The 27,834-nt window shown below is 43.4% G+C and overlaps 1 protein-coding gene across 3 annotated transcripts in view; it reads right to left on the reverse strand.

The window, feature by feature from the left end:
• Window positions 1-780: 780 nt before the first annotated feature.
• RNF111 (ring finger protein 111) overlaps window positions 781-27,834 on the reverse strand; it is a 91,215-nt gene continuing 64,161 nt past the window's right edge. For 2 of the 3 annotated variants that reach the window (XM_084641193.1, XM_084641191.1), the window contains 4 exons: window positions 11,512-11,604; window positions 10,459-10,554; window positions 4,383-4,486; window positions 781-2,404 (listed from right to left, as the gene is read on the reverse strand). In XM_084641193.1, coding sequence (XP_084497319.1) covers window positions 2,287-2,404; window positions 4,383-4,486; window positions 10,459-10,554; window positions 11,512-11,604 — 411 coding nt within the window. In that variant the 3' untranslated portion in view covers window positions 781-2,286. Of the gene's footprint in view, window positions 2,405-4,382; window positions 4,511-10,458; window positions 10,555-11,511; window positions 11,605-27,834 lie in introns of all 3 variants that reach the window. The other variant, XM_084641192.1, reaches the window with a different exon arrangement.

The following is a 27,834-nucleotide window of genomic DNA, read 5'->3' on the forward strand; positions in this document are numbered from 1 at the left end:
CTAAGTACCAGACACCGAAATCTGGTGCATTTTTAAAAAAAAGTCTGTGCTTCTTTGTCCCTGGAAGGTATGCCAAAGTGGACTCATTGTGCACCCTGGGTCTCAATTATTTCCATGTCTCTAAGTACCTATGATGTAACTTTAAAAGTGAGTGTCCTCCCACCTTCAACTATCAGTTGGGGTGCACCCCTGGAAAGCTACCTTCCCTCCTTTTTTCTTCATATGCACTGAAGAGTTGAAAAGGGTTCCTTTTTTGTCTTTCCAGTTAATTTTATCCACTACAGCTTCAATTTCATACCCAGCCACAGGTCCTTATAGCTACATACGCTAAGAAGCTTCAGTTTAAAACCATGACAGTTTGGAGCAGCCAAATCACATTAGCTTTCTCCCTCATCCCCCTCACCCCACGCCACCAAATTAAACACAAAAGTGATTCAAGTCTTCAAATTAAGTTTACTTTTAACAATGCAAGTAAGCTTTAAAATGTCCATTAATCACAACTGTTAGGACAAAACTTCTCCCTGCTTAATGCCTTAGTGCCAGAGGTATTAAGTCTATTGCCAGCAATGGACATTGCATTGGAAAATGCTACTCCTGACATGAAACGATTAAAAAAAAAAGGGGGGGTGGGGGAGCTGCTTTTAACCAGACAAACAGGCATCAAATTAGATAAGGTTACACTTATAAATGGATCACAATTTGTTAGGTGTAAACAAAACATTTTGATTTGTGTTTTATTGTAAACTGTTTTACACTTAACTGATTATGAAAGACACAAGGGAAACAGAAGGTATTTATTATTCAATCCACTTACAAAGCAGGTGGCTTAATGCAAGCTTATTGACATGTTCATATATGATCCCACAGGAACATCTCTTCCAGGTTGTGACAGTAATACTGTCTTGATGTTCTTGAGCCTCTCTTCAACACATTTTAAATAAACTATACTATATTGTGTGTCAAAGTATTTTGATAAGGAACTTGTCCCGAAGTGGATTAAAACTTCCTCCAAAGGAGAAATGTTAGTACATTAATTTAATTCTATATACTATATTATGCAGCAAATCTTAACTATAGAAAATATTTTCAATCAGTGATGGACTGTTGGTAATTTATAAAGAGGGAATCTATGATCAAAGCAAAACAAGGTAATCACATAATTTGTTTCAGTTTCTACAGAGATTTACAGATTTTTAAGTTACTAGTGACAAAACAAGTGACAGGTGGATTTAGCTGACTTTATTAACTTTAAAACTAATAAAAATCCCATGAGAGATCTGGGTTCTTTAAAAGTTCTAAGAATGCATGGATCCTGCCTTAAGAACTGCAATTCTAGGTTCTGATTAAATGGCTTTACAAAACCAATGTGTGCAGGTAATTTGACATACTTAGCAGAAGACTGAACAAAATTCTACATATTTGTTTCCCTAAAAATGCATTCAATCTGCAAGTATCTACAATCCAGCTAATTGAAATCAATATTTAGTGTTCATTAGAGCTGTTTCACAGCAACAAATATTAAGTTAGGGATTCAAATTTCTAGACATTGTAAGAAAATGATAAATACAATCTGAACAGCAGTCTAAATGTTTAATATTGACATTCAAATATATCTGTATTGTGCTGAAAGTTTAAAAACATAAAATTTGATCAGACAAAACTCTGGTGAGGAGTATACCAGCTGTATCAGTCAGACCGAATATAGTTTGTATTCTGTTCCCAGTATTAAGGATGGTATTTGACTCAGAACTGACATTGTAAATATACAGCAGCCATTTTTTCCTAATTAAGGAATGTCTTAATATACAATATTATTCTTTTCTAGATGATCTTTATACATTAAACTAAAATACATGATTGATTAAATTAAGAAATCCGAGGTTAGTAATGAGTGAAATCATATTCTCAAAGCTTGATACTATGTTTGGGAGGGAAGGGAACAACACACAATTCTACTTACTAAAGCAGCTAATCTTGCCTGCAAGTTTGGGGTCACAAAGCCCATAATATGTGCAAACAAATGCAATACAAGGAACCATGCAAAAATACAGTAAAATGAATTAAAAGAAAAAAATGTAAAACCTAAAAAAGCTTTATAAATACACTGAAACTCAACTGTCTACATAAACTGTAGGTCTAGCATTAGTTGTACCATATAGCAGAGATAGCACTCTAGGATCAATGCTTCCATATCTGCGCAGGTAAGTCATGCCATCTTTGGTAGACTGCAGTACCAGGAAGGATGGAAGGGAGTGAGGAGGAGGACAAGAGTTCTGGAAAATGGTGTCAACTTTCACTTGGCAGCTGAGCTTCAATGTCCACTCTGCAAATGGGGCACTTCTTGTTAGTAATCAACCATTGATCTACACACACTTGGTGGAAAAGGTGCATACATGGAAGGCGCCTGTCACCAGAAAAGAAAGAGTTAATTTTTAATATAGTATTTACAGTGTTATTAGTTTTTCTTGGTGCTGAAATCTCATTTTATATATAAAAATTGGCACCAGCCAAAAATGAAAGAACAAAGGGATATATCTCCACTAAATTGTCAGTAAGATTAAAAATGATAGAACATTTTAATGCAGAATACTATGGGACAGATTATGCTCTGTTACAGTGATGTAACTCTGCTGTATCTTCAGTAGAGTTACTCCAGACTTGCACTAGCAAAGAAGAATGGGGCTGTGTAGAATTAACCCATGGAATCCATTGTTCAAGACAGTGAGGGAGACAGCATAGTTAGATTTTTAAAAGGAAACTAATAGCACCTGCAATTACCATATCTACCTTTTCCTAGTGCTATCAGTCTTGGCTTAAGACGTGCGCTTGACTGACAATTGACCTGCCATTTGCCTCTTCACCAGTTCTATGGTACTGGACAATCAGCTCAGTGCATTAAGAGGACTTTCACCATCCACTGAACCAACAGCACGGGCAATTGTTGGAGGTAGGATATGGGATCTGATGTGCCAATGGCCCCTAAAAGCTGTTCGTACTACTATAATTTGTTATTAAAAAAGTCAATATAGAAATTGAGAATTATTGCCGATAACTGACAGTAAGACAGATTTCCCTTGTTTAAATGTATTTCTAAACATATCAAGCGAGTGCTTTTATTACTCCTGGGGGGATTCCGCGTGACTGTGCAACAGCAGAAAATGCGCCTCCCCCAATCCCCTCCGAATTCCTGTGCTTCCCTGCAGAAAATGGCAGAGAAGCCGCGTGGGGGGACAACCATAGGTACAGTTTGTTTTTTTTTTAAATCGGGATTGCCCCTCTCCAAACAGAGGTGAGGCATGGGGAGGGGGCACACGGGGTTACCTGCCCTATCATTTCTGCAAGCACAGAACTTCCCAGTTAAAGGCAGCTTCATCTGGCTCCACTGATTGAATGCCACCTCCTGGGTCCTAGTGCCAGTCGTGTTCCCATTCCGTGTGCTGGGAGACTTCCTGTTTTCTGTGCAACAGTGAGTGCTGATATAAGGGAAGGGGGGGGGGAAGAGACAGGGAAGGGGGGAAGAAGCAGGTGGAATAGGGCACAGGGAAGGGAATGTGGGAATGAGGATGGAGAAGAAAAGGGAATAGGGGAATCGGGGGGGGGGGGGGAGAGGAGTGGAAGGATAGCATGCAACATCCCCTTAGCAGTAGCTGGGGCTCCCCCGTTAAGCAGGCCCATCAAACCCTCACTTTGACAAGCCCTATGCCCCTATACCTGGACCCCTCTGATGAGCCCCCAGACCCATATCCCCACCCCACTGATCCCCAACCAGCTGCAACTGGACCCCCACCCCATCAAGCCCTACTCACCCAGCACCAGGACCCCCCCGACACAAAGCCCCATCTCCCCAACATCCAGACCCCTCTACTGAGCCCCAACCACCTTCACCTGGATCCCCAGCAGAGTCCCATTGCCGCTGCACCCCAAGCCCCCCAATAAGCCCCTTTGTATCCAGATTTTTTGTAAAGCCACCCACAACCAGATTGCCCAACACAGAAACCTCTCACCCCACACTTGGATCCTGCTGGGCTGAGCCTGCCCACCCACATCTGGTGCAGAGGGGCAGGCCCAGCCCTTGCACTGTATCAGGGTCGGGTGCAGCCTCACTGCTGTCCCTGTAACAGGGAGATAAGGGCTTTAGGGTGATCTCCCACCTCAATGCAGCCAGTGGCCTTTGCTCCCCGCTGCTATGCTGGAACCACATTTACTGACTAATAAAATGTGCAGAACTTTAAAATATTGTACACAATTTTTTGGCGCAGAATCCCCTCAGGAGTATTTTATGCTGCAAAATTTAAAAGTAAACTTTTTGCTTCCTGGGTGCTATATCCAAAGGTGTTCCGGCACTAGATTTTGATTATTAGGTACTAGTAGTGTTTATTTACCTGACATCTTCACCTTCCTCTAATATAGACAAACAGATGGTACACTTTTCCTCTGTGTCTTCCTCTGTTCCTTCCTCCCCATCTTGTTTGCAGTGCAGTTTCCTCTGTGAGAACCAATCAGTTGTTACCTTATTAGTAGAGATGACATTATTGACAAACTGAGTAGAATCTCTTTTTATGCATATTCAACATTTCATTTCTAGGAAAACATCTGATTGACAAATTATATGTTACATTTTAAAAAGTAAATCTTCAACTTGCTTGCTTCTAAAGACTAGATATCAAACGTTTAAACAGTTAAAAATTAGTATAGATATAAGAGCATAAAGAATTAATAAAGACTGAAATGTTAGTTTAAAAGATATTTGGGACTATGAAGTTAAGATTTTTTTGTCTCTAAGCATATGAATATCTTCATTTCATGCATGAACAAACATTTCAAACAAAACTCATACCGATGGTTGAATTATTCTCATGTAAAGTCTGGTACCTTAAACCTTTACCTATTAAAGACCACCACCCATATTACTGACAGGGTCTTGTATATAATGTAGTCTTCAATGGCCTAAATTGCCTCATACTTGTGGATTATTTTTAAGTTTCCACATAACTACTCCAGAATCAAAGCTTTCCTTTTTAAAAGAAGTGTATTCCTTAGAGTTATGGAAGCCTTCAAAGTGAGAACAGAGTAATGGAAAAAAGTGGTTACTCACCTCTTGTAACTGTTGTTCTTCGAGATGTGCTGCTCATGCCCATTCCATTCCAGGGTGTACGTGTGCCATATGCACGGTTGCTGGATATTTTCCTTTTGTGGTACCCATAGGGCCAGCTCTGGCAATCCCAGAAGGCCTGTGCACCGATATATAGGGCGCCGCCAGCCCTGCGCCCTCTCAGTTCCTTCTTGCCGTCAACTCTGACAGCGGGCATGGAGGGCAGGTCATGGAATGGACATGAGCAACACATTTCAAAGAACAACAGCTATGAAAGGTGAGTAACCTTTTCTTCTTCTTTGAGTGATTGCTCATGTTGATTCCATTCTGGGTGACTCAAGCATAAAAACCTGAAGGTGGGTGAGGAGTTCAAGGTCAGGGGAGGGTCCCAGACAGGGCTAAGTGTTGCTGCTATCTGTCTTTGTGGGGAGGGAGAGTGGCCTGACATAGGTAGTAACTTGCGCCTCCCTTGGGCACTGGGGAGCACCCTCTCTCGACCTGGTGCCGGCAGGGCATTGTGCATTGATCTGCTCGGCTCGGAGGCCAACCTGAGTGCTGCTTCCATAAGTAGGGCTTTGAGCCTGATGTCCCTGTCCTCCTATGTCCTTGGTTTAAACCCACAACAAATCTTGTGCCATTCTTTAACATGCACTTCCCCAAGGCACCTCAAGCAGCTGGAGTGGGGATCACTTACTGGCATAGGTTTGCCACAGTTCGGGCATGCCCCGACCCCGGAGCAACGTCCCTAAAGGGGACTATCCAACTACTAAAAAACTAAGCATAACTAAGTAACTACTGAATATAATTTTTTACAAGAATACAGTTCGATTAAACACTAGGCAAGCGTTTTCACAAAGGAAAGGAAGGCTGTTCTGACAACTGTCACAGGCGGTAAGAAGGAACTGAGAGGGTGCAGGGTCGGCGCTGCCCTATATACCAGTGCATGAGCACGGGCCTCCAGGGGTCACCAGAGTCAGCCTAACGGGTACCACTAAGAGAAAATTTCTGGCAACCACGTACACGGCACACACACACCCCAGAATGGAAATGACATGAGCAAGCACTCAAAGAAGAACAATGATGTCTGCCCAAGTCTGTAAACAATTTGTTACAACTCTTAAGATGAAATACATCTATTATTCTCCACAGTGTGAGCAATGAAGACCAATGACAATTTAAAATGTCACCATTAATTATTTCATTGCTTGATATCATTGCTGAAATGATCAGCTATGTGATTATTCACTGTTGTTGGAGGTAGTGATAGATACTCTGAAATGGTACAGTGGGGCAGTTAGATGCTATCAAGGGTCAGTGGGATGGGGAACAAAATTGTCACTTCTCTGTCTTTGCCCAAGAGGAGGCATTAAAGAGAAGATGCAGCTCCTCTATAGTAACAAAAGATCTCAACCGACTTGTGACTACCCGTCCTACCTACCTGTCCCCCTTTGCCTCAAACACCTTCCTGGATACAAAAAGTCTAAAATATCCACTACCCAGCTGCCTAAACCTTTCCCCCGCTACAACCGAGTTACTTTGTCAGTACAGAACTTTGCAGTATACTTTAAAATTTAGAAGCAGAGTAAAATTAATTGAAGATAAAAATAAAAGGAATGCTGTACTGGTGAAACTGGACAGGAGATGCAGAGGGAGGAGAGAACTGGGAGAGAGGATGCTGCATAGGTCAGGGGCTCCTGCCGAATACTTCAGGTCTAATTGATCTAAATAGAATACTGGAAGATTTAAAGAGTATGAATTTGACTACAAATCCATCTACTTTTCTTTCAGAATTTTAGCTCATATAGCCAAGGGCTGCAATTGGACTAAAAGGCATTTCTTTTTGCGGATACAGACTAACACGGCTGCTACTCTGAAACCTGTCATTATGCAAGGCACTGAATTTAGCCGTATGGAGTGGAAATCTGTCAACTTCACGAATAAACTTGTACAGATACAGACAGACATCTTCCATTCCAAATGCAAACAGATGGACATCCTACCAAAAGGACTGAAGGTAAAAAATCCATTACAATCTACATACCACACAGACTATGCTGACAGATTGTGGCACACGCTCTCAAAGAAACTGCGGAATCACCTGATCAACATCCTCTACAGCAAACAGGGAAAGATTAAGAATGAGCTCTCAAAACTGGATACTCTCATAAAAAACCAACCATCCACACAAACTTCCTCGCGGCTGGACTTTACAAAAACTAGACAAGCCATTTACAACACACACTTTGCTTCTCTACAAAAGAAAAAGGATGCTAAACTATCTAAACTACTACATGCCACAAGGGGCCACCCAGCAATATTGTTAATCTGTCCAACTACACTCTTAGCCCAGCAGAAGAATCTGTCCTATCTCGGGGCCTCTCCTTTTGCCCCTCCACCCCCACGAACATGATACAGTTCTGTGGTGACCTGGAATCCTATTTTTGATGTCTCTGACTCAAGGAATATTTCCAACACACCTCTGAACAACATACTAACCCACAGAGACCTTCCTACCAACACTACAAAAAGAAGGATTCTGGGTGGACTCCTCCTGAAGGTCAAAACAACAGACTGGACTTCTACATAGAGTGCTTCCGCCGACGTGCACGGGCTGAAATTGTGGAAAAGCAGCATCACTTGCTCCATAACCTCAGCCGTGCAGAACACAATGCCATCCACAGCCTCAGAAACAACTTTAACATCATAATCAAAAAAGCTGACAAAGGAGGTGCTGTTGTCATCATGAATAGGTCGGAATATGAACAAGAGGCTGCTAGGCAGCTCTCCAACACCACTTTCTATAAGCCATTACCCTCTGATCCCACTGAGAGTTACCAAAAGAAAAACTACAGCATTTGCTCGAGAAACTCCCTGAAAAAGCACAAGAACAAATCCGCACAGACACACCCCTGGAACCCCAAACAGGGGTATTCTATCTACTACCCAAGATCCATAAACCTGGGAATCCTGGATGTCCCATCATCTCAGGCATTGGCACCCTGACAGCAGGACTGTCTGGCTACGTAGATTCCCTCCTCAGGCCCTATGCTACCAGCACTCCCAGCTATCTTCGAGACACCACTGACTTCCTGAGGAAACTACAATCCATCAGTGATCTTCCTGAAAACACCATCCTGGCGACTATGGATATAGAAAGCCCTCTACACCAACATTCCACACAAAGATGGACTACAAGCCGTCAGGAACAGTATCCCCGATAATGTCACGGCAAACCTGGTGGCTGAACTTTGTGACTTTGTCCTCACCCATAACTATTTCACATTTGGGGACAATGTAGATCTTCAAATTAGCGACACTGCTATGGGTACCCACATGGCCCCACGGTATGCCAACATTTTCATAGCTGACTTAGAACAACGGTTCCTCAGCTCTCGTCCCCTAATGCCCCTACTCTACTTGCGCTACATTGATGACATCATCATCTGGACCCATGGAAAAGAAGCCCTTGAGGAATTCCACCATGATGTCAACAATTTCCATCCCACCATCAACCTCAGCCTGGACCAGTCCACATAAGAGATCCACTTCCTGGACACTATGGTGCTAATAAGCTATGGTCACATAAACACCACCCTATACCGGAAACCTACTGACCACTATGCCTACCAACATGCCTCCAGCTTTCATCCAGACCACACCACATGATCCAGTGTCCACAGCCAAGCCCTATGATACAACCACATTTGCTCCAACCCCTCAGACAGAGACAAACACCTACAAGATCTCTATCAAGCGTTCTTACAACTACAGTACCCACCTGCTGAAGTGAAGAAACAGACTGACAGAGCCAGAAGAGTACCCAGAAGTCACCTACTACAGGACAGGCCCAACAAAGAAAATAACAGAATGCTACTAGCCATCACCTTCAGCCCTCAACTAAAACCTCTCCAACGCATCATCAAGGATCTACAACCTATCCTGAAGGATGACCCATCACTCTCACAGATTGTGGGAGAGAGGCCAGTCCTTGCTTACACAGACAGCCCCCCAACCTGAAGCAAATACTCACCAGCAACCCCACACCACACCACAGAACCACTAACCCACAAACCTGTCCTTGCAACAAAGCTTGTTGCCAACTGTGTCCACATATCTATTCAGGGGACACCATCACAGGACCTAATCACATCAGCCACCCTATCAGAGGCTCGTTCACCTGCACATCTACCAATGTGATATATGCCATCATGTGCCAGCAATGCCACTCTGCCATGTACGTTGGCCAAACTGGACAATCTCTACGTAAAAGAATCAATGGACACAAATCAGACGTCAAGAAGTATAACATTCAAAACCCAGTCGGAGAACACTTCAATCTCTTTGGTCACTCGACTACAGACCTAAAAGTGGCAATTCTTCAACAAAAAACCTTCAAAAACAGACTCCAAGGAGAGAGTGCTGAATTGGAATCAGTTTGCAAACTGGATAAAATTAACTTAGGCTTGAATGAAGACTGGGAGTGGATGGGTCATTACACAAAGTAATACTATTTCCCCATGTTTATTCCTCTCCCCTGCCCGCTGTTCCTCAGACGTTCTTGTCAACTGCTGGAAATGGCCCACCTTGATTATCGCTACAAAAGGTTCCGCCCCCCCACCCTTGCTGGTAATAGCTCACCTTGAGTGATCACTCTCGTTACAGTGTGTATGATAACACCCATTGTTTCATGTTCTCTGGGTATATAAATCTCCCCACTATATTTTCCACTGAATGCATCCGATGAATTGAGCTGTAGCTCACGAAAGCTTATGCTCAAATAAATTTGTTAGTATCTAAGGTTCCACAAGTCCTCCTTTTCTCTAAACCTATGGGCTTTCATCCTTTACATTTGTGTTATAGTGTTCCACATAGCCCAGCAGGGCACTGTTTCTTAATTTCCTACATATCTACAATAATATATGGGTCATTCCTTGCTCTAAATGCAAACAAATAACTTTTGCCCAGATGTATGGACATGTTTATAAGTTGCCTTTTCATTAACTGGACTAACTTTTTTCTTTAAAAAAAAAAATGAAGCTTCACCCATATCTTTAGTTTTTTGGTTTTTTTTTTGTATTCTGAGGAATTTGGAATTAATCTTAAAACAAGAAAGAAAAATTAAATTCAATTAAATTGTACTTGCTCCTCATTCAGACATTAACCAAAAACTGGGATGGAGAAAAGTCCATAACGAAGGTAAAAAGTCTGGGTGTCATTCTCAAAATAGCAGTAACTTTGAGATAAAATTTTCTTACAAAACTTTAGGTTAGGAGCATATAGAAGACAAGTGCCCTTTAATAACACTGCAAGTGGTAATATTTAGTATATCTGCAAAAGTAAACATACAAATGTAGAGAAATCCTCACCTTTTTGTATTTGTGTGGATACGTGCACCTTTCAATAGTTCCCTGGGAGGCTCCACGATTAACATTGCCTAGTCGCTCTTCCAAGTGAATCAACTCCTGAAGTCAAGGGATAACCATGGTAAGAACTATGACATATCAGTAGCTAAACAGTTGTTAGTTTTATTCTATCCACAGAATGATATATCAGTCAACACCATTAGTTCTCCCACTTATTCACTCTCAGACAATTTACCTGAGAATGGCAGGATTACAATTAAATCTATGATGTGCAGGAAAAGTTGGGGCTTTCTGAATAAAGATACACAGCACTTTTTGTCGCTTTAAGAGATAGGAAAATATTGTTTTACGCCTAAAAACTGGCAACTGTTTTTATAATCTAGAAATGACTGGTTGGTATGTTCATAAATACTTGTGTGTCTAGTGAGGAAAATATAATTAAAATGCTATTCAAATATATTTGCTTTCTAACAGTCATTAAGGCTTGAAAGAGACAACAGATATACAGTGACTGATTTCTTATTCTCCAGCAATACAAATTTATTAGAACCATGAGCTCTCACTGAAGGTTTTTTTTTTTCCTCCCCAGTGGACTAGTTCATTAACTCTCTGCATCTGATACCATATTTACAGCTTCAGTTCCTGTACTACATGATAAATTGAGGACAGCACTGTCAAAGTTGCCAAGTTTCATTCTGATGAGGTGGATCTCAGTTGTTTAGAGGCACCAGTACCTTTCACCACTGTCTTGGAATGTATGACATCCTATTTATCGTAACAGCTAGATGTAGTGTCAGTTAATAGCCACCTAATGCCACCTTGTCCAGGAAAAAGGCACCTTTTATTGACTAACTTTTTTCAGTTACAATTCACTCACTTTTAGTATCCATTCTGCTCCTAGTCTGTGATAACAGCCAAAAGTCATTCTAAAAATTAAGGGCATTTTCTATACATTTATTTATTTTACATCCATATGCAGGGCTAATCCTGCAGCGTACCCTCCCCTCATTCCCTCAACACATTTTGGCATATATCTATGTTTATTCTATTACAAACCTCAAAATTGCCCCTGAAAGGGCCTCTGAATGATGTTCCATCCAATCCCGATGAAATGTAACGGATGTGAGGGTAGCCCGCCATGTCTGGAACCTATTCAAATAGCAGACGTAAGTTAAACCTATTCAGAACAGTTTCAGTATTCTACTGTTCATGTTGCAAAATATAAGATCCTTTTGCTTTTATTGAAGTCACTCAGTCTCATCATTTATACTGCCCAACTTTAACTAGCACATACAAATCCAACTAATAAGTACTGAAAAACCACAATGAGCTTCCTTATTTTAGTGCTCTCTAATATAACCAGAAGCAAGAACCCTTATGGGAGACTAGATGCTCTTCTATTATGGTTCTCTCCACCTTCTGCATAATGTATCAAATACTTTAAACCTTGCCAATTCTCTCACAATCTCAACCTGATCTGTATAATAAACACTCAAATATTTTCGGACTTTGGTAAACCCAACACCTAAAACTGATGTATTAAATCACTATCAAACCTGCTGTAGCATCTCAACCATTAAACTTTAGATATTACATAAAAATCAAGATAAACACTCACTCCATAACAATGGTCAATATTCTGATCTTATCCAAGCAACCTAATACATTTTTGAATACAGTTCTTAAAATTTACAAAGGCAAATCCAAGATATAACACCCAAAGTTTAGGTAAGCCTTTAAAATGCAACCCAAATAACCTAAATTGTAAGCTCCTTGGAACAGGGATTATATGAATGTTTATACAGTGCCTAGCACACTGGGAGCCAATCCCAACTAGTCTCCTTAAGTACTACTGTACTATGTATGAATAACAGTCCTGACCTTATTTTGAAAGCACATCCTTAACACTTTTTATAAAAACTGTTCTTGTCATGGCTTATCAAGAGGATAAAAATCATTCATCTCACCTTAAAAGTGAGCAGCCAAGCTAAAATGAAAACTGAGTCAAGCCCCCAGAATGAGCAATATCTGCCTAAAGATCTTGAGGAGTAGTAAGCACAGAAGTTATGTTTAACTTTATGGAGGGGAAAGCAGTATTTCCAAGAGTCAGCTAGCACCTTCCTGACTGCTGTAAGTAGTGGCTGGTAAGTCTTCAGCAAATCAGTAACGCAAGATGATACCATGGAGAATTTAAACTTTCACTTTTATGCTGAATACTTCCATGACCTTTTTGTTTTTATTAGCGGGAAGTACATTCAAGCAAGGTTTAACAAAGATTTCATTCGATCACTTCTGTTCAAACTTATAAAATATGTAATGTGACTAAGTGGAACTAATCAACGTCACCTTTAAGATAGTTATGGCATGGACAATATGCCATGACAAATCGCTAAACTGCCTCTTTCTAGCCACGATGATTCAAAAATATTTTGTTGTATGGACTGCATAAAAAAAAGCTTTATGGATACGTAGGGCCCTACCAAATTCACAGCCACGAAAAACATGTCACGGACCATGAAATCTGGTCCCCCCCCGTGAAAACTACTCTTTTGTGCACTTTTACTATGTACTATACCAATTTCAGAGGGGAGATCAGATTTTCTCAAATTGGGGGTCTTGACCCAAAAGGGAATTGCAGGGGAGTTGCAAGGTTATTTTAGAAGGAATCGTGGTATTGCCACCCTTACTTCTGAGCTGCTTTCAGAGCTGCGTGGCTGGAGAGCAGCAGCTGTTGCCTGGGCACCCAGCTTTCAAGGCAGCATCCGCCAAGAGCAGCGCAGAACTAAGGCTGGCAATACCATACCATGCCACCCTTACTTCTGTGCTGCTGCCTTCAGAGCTGGGCGGCCGGAGAGTGGCAGCTGCTGACTGAGGGCCCTGCTTTGCAGGCAGCAGCAGAGAAGTAAGGGTGGCAATACCATACCATGCCATCCTTACTTCTGTGCTGCTGCTGGTGGTGGCAGCTCTGCCTTCAGAGCTGGGCTCCTGGCTGCCCAGCTCTGAAGGCAACACAAAAGTAAGGGTAGCAGTACTGCAACCTACCCTGCAGTAACACCCTCCTCCCCTTCAACCATCCCACAACTTCTTTTTGGATCAGGACCCCCATAATTACAACACAGCGATCGGATTTAAATAGCTGAAATCAGGAAATTTACTATTTTTTAAATCCTATGTCCGTGAAATTGACCAAAATGGACCATGAATTTGGTAGGGATCTATGGATAGGTAACTTTAAATGCTTTGGCAACAGCAACAATGATTTTATTTGTACCAGTTCACTTTGAGAATATATTTTTTGTTTAAATATTTAAGTGTGCTTATCAAGTAATGAGATAGGAGTTGTTGCCAATGTAAAAAAAAACAAAAAAAACACCTCACACTCATACATGGTATACTGGAATATTTACTATAAATTGACAGGCCTCCCAGTGCCAGGCTTCCAGGGGAGCATAGCATAGAAGGAGAGTTCTCTGTAAATATGCAACTGAACAGGAACCTCAGACTAGCAAATATTTCAAGACTAATATAAGGTAAAAAGTGCATGCCCCCATCCTCAATTCTTATTAACAAGGAGACTCAAAAGCCTAGAAGGTATGATTCCAGAGTGGATCCGTCTACGGGTATGTCTACACTACGAAATTAGGTTGATTTTATAGAAGTCGATTTTTAGAAACTGATTTTATATAGTCGATTGTGTATGTCCACACTAAGCGCATTAAGTTGGCGGAGTGCGTCCTCACTACCGTGGCTAGCATTGACTTACAGACAGGTGCACTGTAAGTAGCTATCCCACAGTTCCCGCAGTCTCCGCTGCCCATTGGAATACTGGGTTAAGCTCCCAATGCCTGATGGGGCAAAAACATTGTTGCGGGTGGTTTTGGGTACATGTCGGCAGGCCTCCCTCCCTTCGTGAAAACAATGGCAGACAATCGTTTCACGCCTTTTTTCCTGGGTTACCTGTGCAGACGCCATACCACGGCAAGAACGGAGCTCGCTCAGCTCACTGTCATTGTACATCTTTGAGTGCTGCTGGCAGACGTGATACTGCATTGCTACTAACAGCTGTCGTACGTCTCCTGGGTGCTCCTGGCAGACCTCAGTGAGGTCGACCAGGGGCGCCTGGACAGACATGGCTATCTTCCTCTTAGAGCACTGAATGGGAGCCAGAGACTCTAGATCATTCTTTTCTTTAAGTTTTGACTCATGGAGATTCAGTCCTGCTTGGAATATCATGCGGGCTGGAGGCTTCTGCCTCAGGGTGCTCTCCCAGCCACAAGCACCGTGCGGTCGCACCTACCCCAGCCTACCCCTTGCTCCCATGGCTCACGAAGCCTGGACGGTAGTAAGGAGCAGTTCAACTATAGGCTGAGCAAGAGCAGAATGGTGGTTGAATGTGCCTTTGGACGTTTTAAAAGCTTGCTGGCGCTGTTTGGTGACTAGGTCAGACCTCAGTGCAACCAACATTCCCATTGTTATTGCTGCTTGCTGTATGCTCCATAATGTCTGTGAGAGTAAGGGGGAGACGTTTATGGAGGGGTGGGAGGTTGAGGCAAATCGCCTGGCGTCCGATTTTGAGCAGCCAGACACCAGGGCGATTAGAAGAGCACAGCAAGGCACTGCGCATCAGAGAGGCTTTGAAAACCAGTTTCATGACTGGCAAGGCTTTGGTGTGACAGCTGTGTGTGCTTCTCCTTGATGCAAACCCGCTGCCTTTGTTGATTTTAATTCCCTGTAAGCCACTCTCTCCCCTTCGAAATAAAGTAACTATTGTTTTGAAACCCATGCATTCTCTCTTTATTAATCAAAAAAAAAAAAAAAAAAAGATAACGGACAAGGTAGCCCAGGTGGGGTGGGGGAAGAGGGAAGGACAAGGCCACATTACTTATTGTAGCCACACTAAAAATCAAACTGTTTGAATGACAACCTTCTGTTGCTTGGACCATCCTGTGGAGTGGAGTGGCTGGGTGCCCGGAGCCTTTCCGCCCCGTGTTCTTGGGCGTCTGAGTGAGGCGGCTATGGAACATGGGGAGGAGGGCAGGCAGTAAAACAATGGATGCAGCGGGGGTCTGTGCTCTTGTTGGCTTTCCTGCAGCTCCAACAGACACTTCATCATGTCCGTTTGCTCTCCCTTTAGCCTCAGCATTGCGTCCTGCCTCTGCTCTTCGCGCTCACTTAATTCTTCCCTGGCCTCTACCACTGAATGCCTCCATGCATTAAGCTGTGCCCTATCTGTGCGGGAGGACCACATGAGCTCGGAAAACATGTCATCACGAGTGCTTTTTTTCGCCTTCTAATCTGCAATAACCTCAGGGATGGAGATGATAGGGGGAGTGTAGAAACATTCTATGCTCTACGATTCTAGGGCAGGGGGGACTGGATGCTCACCTGTGCTGCTGAAAGAAAAGGAGTACTTGTGGCACCTTAGAGACTAACACATTTATTTGAGCATAAGCTTTGTGAGCTACAGCTGCAGATGCACTCAGTGGAAAATAGAGTGGGAAGATTTATATACATAGAGAACATGAAACAATGGGTGTTACCATACACACTGTAACAAGAGTGATCACTTAAGGTGAGCTATTACCAGCAGGAGAGCGGGGGTGGGGGTGGGGGGAAGAAACCTTTTGTAGTGATAATCAAGGTGGGCCATTTCCAGCAGTTGACAAGAACGTCTGAGGAACAGTGGGGGGTTGGGGGGAGGGAATAACCATGGGGAAATAGTTTTACTTTCTGTAATGACCCATCCACTCCCAGTCTCTATTCAAGCCTAAGTTAACTGTATCCAGTTTGCAAACTGATTCCAATTCAGCAGTCTCTCCTTGGAGTCTGTTTTTGAAGTTTTTTTGTTGAAGAATTGCCACTTTTAGGTCTGTAATCGAGTGACCAAAGAGACTGACGTGTTCTCCGATTGGTCTTTGAATGTTATACTTCTTGACGTCTGATTTGTGTCCATTTATTCTTTTACATAGAGACTGTCCAGTTTGACCAATGTACATGGCAGAGGAGCATTGCTGGCACATGATGGCATATATCACATTGGTAGATGTGCAGGTGAACGAGCCTCTGATAGGGTGGCTGATGTGATTAGGCCCTATGATGGTGTCCCCTGAATAGATATGTGGACACAGTTGGCAACAAGTTTTGTTGCAAGGATAGGTTTGTGGGTTAGTGGTTCTGTTGTGTGATGTGGGGTTGCTGGTGAGTATTTGCTTCAGGTTGGGAGGCTCTCTGTACACAGGGACTGGCCTGTCTCCCAAGATCTGTGAGAGTGATGGGTCATCCTTCAGGATAGGTTGTAGATCCTTGATGATGCATTGGAGAGGTTTTAGTTGAGGGCTGAAGGTGATGGCTAGTGGCATTCTGTTATTTTCTTTGTTGGGCCTGTCCTGTAGTAGGTGACTTCTGGGTACTCTTCTGGCTCTGTCAATCTGTTTCTTCATTTCAGCAGGTGGGTACTGTAGTTGTAAGAACGCTTGACAGAGATCTTGTAGGTGTTTGTCTCTGTCTGAGGGGTTGGAGCAAATGCGGTTGTTTCGTAGGGCTTGGCTGTAGACAATGGATCATGTGGTGTGGTCTGGATGAAAGCTGGAGGCATGTTGGTAGGCATAGTGGTCAGTAGGCTTCCGGTATAGGGTGGTGTTATGTGACCATAGCTTATTAGCACTGTAGTGTCCAGAAAGTGGATCTCTTGTGTGGACTGGTCCAGGCTGAGGTTGATGGTGGGATGGAAATTGTTGACATCATGGTGGAATTCCTCAAGGGCTTCTTTTCCATGGGTCCAGATGATGAAGATGTCATCAAAATAGCGTGAGTAGGGGCATTAGGGGACGAGAGCTGAGGGAGCGTTGTTCTTAGTCCGCCATGAAAATGTTGGCATACTGTGAGGCCATACGGGTACCCACAGCAGTGCCACTGATTTGAAGGTATACATTGTCTCCAAACGTGAAATACTTATGGGTGAGGACAAAGTCACAAACTTCAGCCACCAGGTTTGCCGTGACATTATCTGGGATACTGTTCCTGACGGCTTGTAGTCCATCTTTGTGTGGAATGTTGGTGTAGAGGGCTTCTGCATCCATAGTCGCCAGGATGGTGTTTTCAGGAAGATCACTGATGGACTGTAGTTTCCTCAGGAAGTCAGTGGTGTCTCGAAGATAGCTGGGAGTGCTGGTAGCATAGGGCCTAAGGAGGGAGTCTACATAGCCAGACAATCCTGCTGTCAGGGTGCCAATGCCTGAGATGATGGAGCGTCACGCTGACCAAACAGGAAATAAAGTACCCAGGGCTTTTCCTGTGTACCTGGCTAGTGCATTGGAGTTCAAAGTGCTGTCCAGAGCAGTCACAATGGAGCACTCTGGGGTAGCTCCCGGAGGCCAATACAGTCAATTTGCGTCTGCACTACTCCAAATTCGACCCAACAAGTTGATTTTCGCGCTACTCCCTTCACCAGGGAGAAGTACAGAAGTCAATTTTAAGAGCCCTTTAAGTCAACGGAACGGGGTTGGTTGTGTGGATGCATCCATTTTAAAATCGACCGAACGTGACTAAATTCAACCTAACCCCGAAGTGTAGACCAGGGCTAAGTGTATGCCGCTAAATTGTTATGTAACATTCACGATGAATTGTTTACAAAGGTTACTTACCAGTAAATGTAACTCAGTATAATTGCCAGTATAAAGCTAAATTTGTTTGACGTGCATACATCTATCTGCAGAACTGATCCCTCCATCCCTCAAAAAAGCAGCATCTGTTGGAGAACCACATATATTTCCCTCACAGATCTGATAGTTTGAACATGACAATATAAAGAGTTTGGCTGTGACTTAAAAGAGAGGGAGTTTGGGGGGAGGGATGTCTATGAGCAATTATTTGGATCGACAATAGTTACTGGTAATCTCTGATCCATTAAAACTGGGTTATTCCTCTTCCTTTTACAAGTATGGAGGCTTTTTGGTGGTGTGGTTTTTTTTATTTGTTTTTGTTTTTTTAAAATAACCTCTCTAGCTTCCACTTGATGACATTACATTATGAGCTGTTCTGAGAGCCAATTGCTTCTCTAACTCCCTAGTGTCTTGTCTCCACAAATGAAAAGAGGGGGGAGGGCAGGCCATAGCGGAGCCTCCTATCTTCCAGGCAGAAGCTCTTTCCATTGTCATTTTTAACTCCTCCTTCCACCCCCACCCTGGTGTCCCTCCCAGATTTGAAAACTGGAATCTACAGCAAAACAATATTTGATGAGAAAACACAGCAGTGGAGTCCTCCCTGCTAAAGCAAGGGTGGAGATATGGGGGGGGGCGTGGCATATTGCCCCACCCAAACCACATTTTTCCACTCCCCTCTGGACCCTGGAGCACAGCCTCAGGGCACACAGCCCTATCCACTTGCCCTGTCTGACAGAGCCTGTGTGGAGAGCATAGGGTAAGGGTCTGGAAGACAGGGATTTGGGGGGAGGGGGGGATGGATGGAGAGCTGGGGTCAGGGGAGCAGCAGAGGAAAAGCTGGAGGGTTTCCTCCTCCCTTCCTCAGCTGGTGGCAGGGGAGGGGGGGTTGCTATTTTGCAGTGGAAAGTATCGGGGACAATCCCCAGTGCAACGAGCTATCCTCTCCATCTCAGTTGCTGGCAATGGGATGTGGCTGTGCTGTTTTGCAGTGGGAGGATCAGGGGACCCTGCTCCCCCAGGCACTGACCTGTCCCCCTTCCATCTCCACTGTCCGTTGTAGGAGCCTCCTCCCTCTATTGCAGTCCACGCAGGGTGCCCTCCCCAGCCAGCCATCCCTGTCCCCTGCAGCCAGGCTTGCTCAGCCATTTTGCCAAAATGGGGGCTCCCATGACAAACCCAGGGTTCCCCTGCCCCACTCCCCCCAAGCATGGGGTTCCCTCTTCCCTCTCCCTATCCTCTCCATCATCTCCTGTTTTTATTTACTGATATATGCATGATTAATAGTAGCATTCCACTATCTCTTCAAGGGGCAGGTCATAGATGGGGGCAGCAGCAAAAGAATCAGTTTATCAGGCAGGGTAGCCCAGTACATTGGGGGTTGCTCTGTCATTGCTGAGGTGGTTAGTAGAGCTGGCTGGAAATTTCCAGATGAGAGTTTCACTGGAAAATGCCAATTCACTGAACTCAAGCTGTCTCATGAAAGTGAGTTTTACTTGGTGCGCTGCTGGTGATACCAGACTTACACGGTCTGTACAGCTTTGGAGCCGCCCCATCATGCGGCATGGAAGCCCTAAAACCAGTTCAAGCTGGGGCTCAAGAGTTTCCTGGATTCCTGCTGCAGAGCCAAGAGGTCCTGGGACAGGTTTCCTGAACATCTGAATCTAAGTGTTAGGAGCTTTGTAACATATTTTGTCTACATCTAGCCCTTCTTACAGCACCTTTCCAATTCCTTAAGTGCAGAGACACCCACAGGAGACAAACAGAATGATATGTTGTTTCAGTTAATCTCTTATTTTAAAGATAGACAGGAGTTCCCCATACTTTCTGTGCAAGTGTTTTTTCCTGTTAGCAATTAGACAGGCCAGGAGAGTTAGTAAATTTAGAGGGGCTTATCCAACTGTAATCCTGTGTAATTTTTTTTTTCCAGCTCAGGTGATTCTCAGGCCTTCAGGACAGTTTTCTGCCCCAAAAGTTAAATTGGTTCAAGTGAAAGCTATGTATTCTAAGCCCTTGCACAACTAGGACAATCAGTTGCACACTTTAAATATGGTTCAGACATTCAAATTGTTTATGAAAAAACTACTTGAAGAAAATTAAATTTATGATTAGACTGCTGACTAAAGGGGCATGAAGAGCATCCATATCCACTGTTTCCAGCTAGATATAGTCAGGAGTTTGCCAGGCTTAAAAACTGTTCATAAAAGATCCCTCCTTCTGTGAAGGCTCACTCAATCAGGGAGGTGGTCATTAGATAGGAAAACAGCACAGTGCTTCATTCAGGTAGTTTTGCCATATTGCTACCCCGGACTTTCGTGATATAATAAGAATACACTGAATTAAAATAGATGTTTAGTCTGAAGAAGCTCTTAAAAATGAGATTCTGTCTTCCCTCTCTCAATCTGCCTTAATTAAAACCCCTTCATATGGTAGAGGGAGGAAGGAAGAATTAAAAAACAAAATAACTCCCTGACACTGAAATAAAAGCAGTTTTTCCTTTTGATTCAGCTTTCTTGATTTCTAAGTTTCCCTTCCACTTGTGGAGATTTGTTTTACTGCTGCCTACTTCCCAGCTGTAATGGATCATAGAGTATCATGTGCCCATAAGGGTCAAAAGTATAATTTACTTACCTACTAGTAATTTCCCCACCCTTTTCTGAAGTAGGCCCCTGGTGCTCTTTGAAACCCCTACCCAGGGAGACACCTAATTTGCATGTATTCTAGTTGGAAGGGAAATCTCAGTCCTTCTGTCACAGTTACATGGTGATCTGAGTTTTAGTCCCCCTTTTTGTCCTTCTTCAGAGCATTCCTCAGGCAATGCATAAAGTGGTCTGAAAAAAAGTGAGGGGAGCAGCAGCTTTGGTAAGATAGTTCTTAAAGTGTGTTTTTCAGCAACCAGCTTGATTTTAAAAGAATAAATCTGCTGGGTCTGTGACACCCCCCGCCTCACACCACTTTAATCACTGCCCTCAGGTGACAGGCCTGGTTTTCTTCACCTCTCTCAAGGGTGGAACCATGTGGTTTAACCACTCTGGGACAGGATCTCAGAGTCAATACAGAAGCTACCAATCTATTGAAGCTACAACATCCTAGAAGATGAAGCCAATGTCAGTTGCAGACTTGGTAGCAGAGAACCCTCAAAAGCCTGACACAATGGCCAAAAAAACTAATGGGTTGAAGAGGTATGACAAAGACAATGGTTCTGAATACTTCTACAGCACAGAGGAAATTTCTAGAACAGAGTTTCTCAAACTGTGGTCCGTGGATAGTTTCCTCTAAGGTGTGCGCCTGGGTGGCCGCACAAAAGAGAATGAAGGGCCACCCACCTAATTAGTGGAGCAGCACAGGCGGGGCTCCACTAATTAGGTGCCTGGACCCTGGAGGAGGAGACGCACATGTAAGGTGAGATGGTGGCCTTGGGGGGAATAGGGGGAGGGGGCACTGGGGTGAGAAGAGGCGGTGGGGGGAATTTGGGACATGCAGGACTGCGGCAGCCAGAGAAAGAGATGACTTTCCCCAGCTCCAGGGCTGTGGCTGCCCAGGAAAGACAGCCCTCCTTCCCAGCCCCAACTTGGAGCTGCTGCGGTGGGGGGAAGAGAGACCCTTTTCCTTCCCAGCTCCAGCTTGGGGGCTGCCATGGCAGGGTAGAGAAGGCACATCCATTGCATTAGAAAGGTAAGACTAATGATATTAAAATGAGTTGTGTACTTTTATCTATAGAACAAAAAAACAATTATTATGTATTTTTTATATAGCGCTTTTATCCAAAGTGCTTTACATAGTTAGCTAACCATACAAACAACATTTGGAAAGATCATTAAAGTGGTCCGCCAAGACCCTTGGCAATTTTCAAGTGTTCTGCAGAAAAAAAAGTTTGAGAACCACTGTTCTAGAACCTGAGCCGCTACATTGCCTAGCCCTCTACCAGCAGATATGTTCTTCCGTCTCTTATAAGAAGATCCTCTGCAAAGCCTTATAGATCAAAGAGCCCTGGAAAGGGCATCTTTGCACCATCTGGGATAGTGAGGAATCCAAACCCTGAATCCAGGTCTCTGATCTTACAAGCAGATGAACCCCAAGAGACAGTGCAAGCTCCACTGAGATTCAACAAAGAGGAAGAATCAGAAAAATAGGTGTAATAGGAGAGAGCAGAATCTGCCAAGAATTGCTGCTGCTGGCAGGGGGAGAAGAGTTACTAAACAGAGCATCAAGAACGGGAGTAGTTGTGGCACCTTAGAGACTAACAAATTTATCGGAGCATAAGCTTTCGTGGGCTACAGCCCACTTCATCGGATGCATTCAGTGGAAAATATAGTAGGAAGATTTTAAATACACAGAGAACATGAAACAATGGGTATTACCATACACACTATAACGAGAATGATCAGTTTAGGTGAGCTATTACCAGCAGGAGAGAGGAAAAACAAAAAAACAAAAACAAAACCCTTTTGTAGTGATAATCAAGATGGGTCATTTCCAGCAGTTGACAAGAACGTGTGAGGAACAGTAGGGGGGAAAAATAAACATGGGGAAATCGTTTTATTTTGTGGAATGACACATCCACTCCCAGTCTTTATTCAAGCCTAATTTAATGGTGTCCAGTTTGCAAATTAATTCCAATTCAGCACTCTCTCCTTGGAGTCTGTTTTTGAAATTTTTTTGTTGTAATATTGCGACTTTTAGGTCTGTAATCGAGTGACCAAAGAGACTGAAGACTTCTCCATTTGGTTTTTGAATGTTATAATTCTTGACGTCTGATTTGTGTCCATTTATTCTTTTACGTAGAGACTTTCCGGTTTGGCCAATGTACATGGCAGAGGGGCATTGCTGGCACATGATGGCATATATCACATTGGTAGATGTGCAGGTGAACGAGCCTCTGATAGTGTGGCTGATGAGATTAGGCCCTATGATGGTGTCCCCTGAATAGATATGTGGACACAGTTGGCAACGGGCTTTGTTGCAAGGATAGGTTTCTGGGTTAGTGTTTTTATTGTGCGGTTGCTGGTGAGTATTTGCTTCAGGTTGGGGTCTGTCTAAGCATGAAAGCTTATGCTCAAATAAATTTGTTCGTCTCTAAGGTGCCACAAGTACTCCTGTTCTTTTTGCGGATACAGACTAACATGGCTGCTACTCTAAACAGAGCATCAGTAGTCACTAAGGCTATGTCTACAATGGCAATTGAACAACAAAACTTTTGTCTTTCAGAAGTGCTAAAAAAACCCAAACCCTAGAAAACGAAAGTTTTGCCATGACAAGTGCCAGTGCAAACAGAGCGTTGTTGGCAGGAGCACTCTCCTGCCGACAACGTAAATGCCACTCATTGGGGTAGAAGTATTTTATCGGCAGGAGAGCCAGTGAACAGCAGCTACACTGCGCGATTTTAGCGGCATGGCTATTGCGACACAGTCCTGTTGCTAAAAGCTGCGTAGTATAGACAGCCTAAAATGACCCTGTATCCCTCTCAATCAGTAAATGACCAGATAGATCCATGGTGTCTCCTATTACTCAAATCTGGAGAGTCTGAAGTTAGGGGTTTGAGGTGGAGAGGAATGTAGATTACTCAAGGCTTCTGAAGCCAGCCTTCAGTCATATTGGCATCTCAAAGCTGCTCTGCACTTCTGCCTTAGGAACTTCAAAATAGAGTTTGGGTCAATCAGGTGCTTGGACTGGGGACATGAGAAACTGAATATGTAAGGCCAATTACAATAGAAAAGCCTTCAACTGGTTCTCAGCCTTTCCTTGATTTCCACATAAGTGCATACAAATAGAGCAGACCCAGGGAAGGTAGGGAAGGTCCCTGTCAAAGACACTTGACCAAGATGTACAGAGACAAGCTGTCTTCCAAGAGGCACATATTCGAATCCTGACTATTACAATGCCATCAGGGCCTAACAGCTGGTGTGGAACTAACCAGGACTGCAGGTACTACTCAGAACGAGTTGTACACTAAACAAAACAGGTAAAAAGCTCCTCAAGGTAAATACAGAAGACTCAAACTTTGAGGTTCTTTATCACAGTAGATTAACAGAAACTGGGTGGGGTCAAGGCCACAGTGCTAATATCCTCAAGTCTGAATGTTTAAATCCATTAGCAAGCATGCATGTGGTCCCAACAAAGACTGCTTTTAGAGAGAGTTTCTGCTTTCCATATAGAGCATACCAACATACCACATGTAGGGACTCTATATTCGCAATCCTTTAAGGAGAAACAAAAAAGTTGATTTCAGGCCAAAAATAAATGTACTTTGAGGCAGTTCTTTTTGTGAAAATCAACCAGCTCTATTACACATTCACACCAGGTTGTCACCTACTGTAGCATAACATTAAGTGATTACGTTGGCAACTGCAGACTGATGAGGGAAAACAGCAATATCTTTCAAGAGCAGCAGAATTCCAAAAGCAACTTGATAGTTTCCATCAAGGCTGGAGTCCAAGGGAACGATCAGTGGCCTTCTAGCCCATTGCCATGCAGTGAGGTTTAGTGCATGTGAAAGTACAATCGTAAAACATATTATGACCAAACTACATAAACAGGGAGCTAAAACAGAGTTTTAAAAATCTATTCCCACAGCTTCTCTCTCTCATCCTCTTTTCTTCATGCTACATGCTAGTCATTCCCAAATCAATACATTCCTGAGCCTGCTTTTATTTACATATTACAAATTAAGTACTTTATTTTAGCAGGGCCATTGCAAGTTTGAGCAAAGAACAGTTTGATTCCGTAATCATAATTTCTGCTGTTTCCTGTTGAATCTTAGTGTTCTTATTTTTAAAAATAAGCTGGAACGAAGATGCATAAAGAACATGAATCTCATTCCCTTTGATGCCTGTATAGGTTACTGGACTATTACAGTAGACATCTGCATTAGGAATCTATGCACTGAAAGTAACTGAAGTTATTCATGTATGTTACCGACGATCTGGTATAAAAAAGAAGGAAGAAAATATAATTGTTTTGTCCCATTGAAGATCATTAACCTAATTTAAAAATCGTATGACAATTAGGATACGTATAGATCAGGAGTGGCCAAACGTTGTTTGTGAGCTGCATGTGTCTCTTTTATAGTTAAAGTGGTGCTCACCCGGGGGGGGAGGGGGAGAGGAGGAACAGGGGGGAGCTCAGGGCTTCTGCCTTGCAGCACACTGGTGGGGTTAAGGGCTTCCGCTCAGTCAGGAGTGGGGTCTTGGGACTTCAGCCCTGTGAGGTGTGCTACCAGGGCTTTGGGCTTCAGCAGGAGCAGGACTGAAGCCCCCTACCCCCACACCACCCTGCTGCAAGGCTGAAGCCCCAAGCCCGGTCAGGCGTGCTCCGGCTCTTGAACTTCTGAAGATTGTCATATGCAGCTCGCAGGTTCACTAAATATGGCCACCCCAGTATAAATGACCATGCAACACAGATTAAAAACAAATAAAATTATATATATATTACACACACACTTACTTGAATAGACTGTGCAGTAACCAGTGCATTGCTGACCATATTAAAATATGGAATTATACCTACCACTCAAAAAATAAGGTTGCACTATTGACAGAGCTAGCCATCTGTTACTTTCATACATTCCAACAAGTAACTGGTTCACCTCACAGTATGCTAACTGAGCATCAATGCAATAGGAATCTTGATATGTCATTGAAGTAGTGGAAGATTTTACCATGGTAGTTAATTAGCAAAGCCTTAAGCAACATAAGAACAAGTTATAAAAGGGAAGAACTATTATTCCAAAAATTTGCAAGTTCTTTACTCAGCCCTAGTGATTTATAGCAAGGGTGCCTAGGATACCCACTTTTACATGATAAAAAAAATTGAATCAATAAGTAAACAGATGCTTTAATTTAGCAAAACAAGGGAAATTTATGCTCCAACATCAATATTTTTATCTCCCCATGCCACTGTTCTTATGCAACAGAAATTATGTGCTGTATCTCCATTTTAATGATGCCCCTTCATAAGAAATGGTTCACTTGACACCCAAAATTATCTTGAAATATTGTATAACCAAATGAAGAAGTTACTGACCTTGTGCAGTAACAGTTCTTCGAGAGGTGTCCCCCTATGGGTGCTCCCCTGTAGGTGTGTCTGTGTCCCTGTGCTGCTGATCAGAGAACTTTGGTAGCAATCTGTCCTGCCCATGCATGTGCTGCTCCACGCCTGCCACAAGGCTAACCAGCATGCACAGGCAATCCCTCCTCAATTCCTTCTCTACTGCAGAGTCAACTATTAGAACTCCGAAGTACAGAGGAGGTGGGTGGGTCGTGGAGCACCCATATGGACACACATCTCAAAGAACCATCATTATTGCACAAGGTGAGTAACAACTTCTTTGAGTAGTGTCCCTATGGGTGCTCCACCGTAGGCGACTCCCAGGCAGTGCCCACCACTGGGGATTGGGACTTCAAAGTAGAGTCTGATATGGATGATAGTACTGTGGCACTGAATTTGGGATCTGCAACAGAATCGTCCAGGATGGCATTGTGTTCTGCAAAGGTGTGTGCAGAAGTTCAGGTAGCTGCTCTGCAGATTTTTGATATAGGGATACCCTTGGAAAAGGCAATGGATGAGGAGACTGACCTCGTAGAATGCATGCATACTGAAGATGGGGGTTTTGTGTTACACAATTGGTAACAGATTACTACAGTCCAAGACCCAGTTAGAGAGCCTCTGAGCTAAATCTCACCGTACCTTTTGACCTATCTTCAATGGAGAAGAAGAGTCTTGGAGACTTTCTGAAGGCTCTTGTCCTCTCCAAACAGAAGGCCAAGGCTCTCCTCATGTCGAGTGTATGAGGGGAATAGATAAGGTTTGAGATAAAAGTCTGGAGGCTGAATAAGTTGATTTAAGTGAAATGCAGAAGACACCTTGGGAGTGAACTTTGGATTTGGTCTAAGTATGACCTCGTCATGAAGAACACAGTGAAAGGGGGATGCGCCATCAGAGTCGCTATTTCCCCAATCCTTCTGGCAGAGGTGCTGGCGATGACGAATGCCTTCTTCATAAAAAGGTAAGTTAAGGAACAAGTGGCCAAGGGTTCAAATGGTAGCCTAGTCAGACCTTTTAATACTAGGTTGAAATCCTATGGAGGCATGGGAGGTCTGGGTTGTGGGAAGAAGTTTGCTATGCCTTAGAGAAACCTCTTTGTAGTCAGGTGAGAGAAGACTGAATATCATTCTACATGCTAATGGAAGACTGCAAGTGCTGCTAGATGAACCTTCAGTGAACTGAGAGAGTCCTGAATTCCTGAGAGTTAACAGGATCACCAGTAGGATGGATGTATTAGGGATGACACCTTTGGGCTGGAACCAGATCTGGATTCTCTTCCATTTTTGTAGATAGTATGGAGAGTAGTTCCTCTCCTACTGTGCAATAACACCTCCTGTACCTCCTCAGAGCAAGATGTCTATGTGCAGAAGCCAGACTTTGAGCCACAGAATCCACAGATTCAGATGGAGAGTGCATCTCTCATTCTGGGATAGAAGGTAAGGAGTGATTGGAAGCGTTACTGGTGGACATGGTGGCAGCTGTGACAGGTAAGGGTACCACGTCTCTCTGAGCCAGGTAGGAGCAATCAGTATGATGTTTGCTCTCTCTTCACTTTCAACAGGACTTTCCACTTAGGGAAAGGCGTAAAGAAGGTCCTGTCCCATTGAAGGAGGAGGGCATCTCCCATGGAGCAGTACTGTGGACATTTCTTGTTGTGGTAATGAATAGGTCTACTACA

The sequence above is a fragment of the Lepidochelys olivacea genome, assembly GCF_965140295.1.
Source record: "Lepidochelys olivacea isolate rLepOli2 genome assembly, chromosome: 10".
In the NCBI taxonomy this organism is placed as follows: Eukaryota; Metazoa; Chordata; order Testudines; family Cheloniidae; genus Lepidochelys; species Lepidochelys olivacea.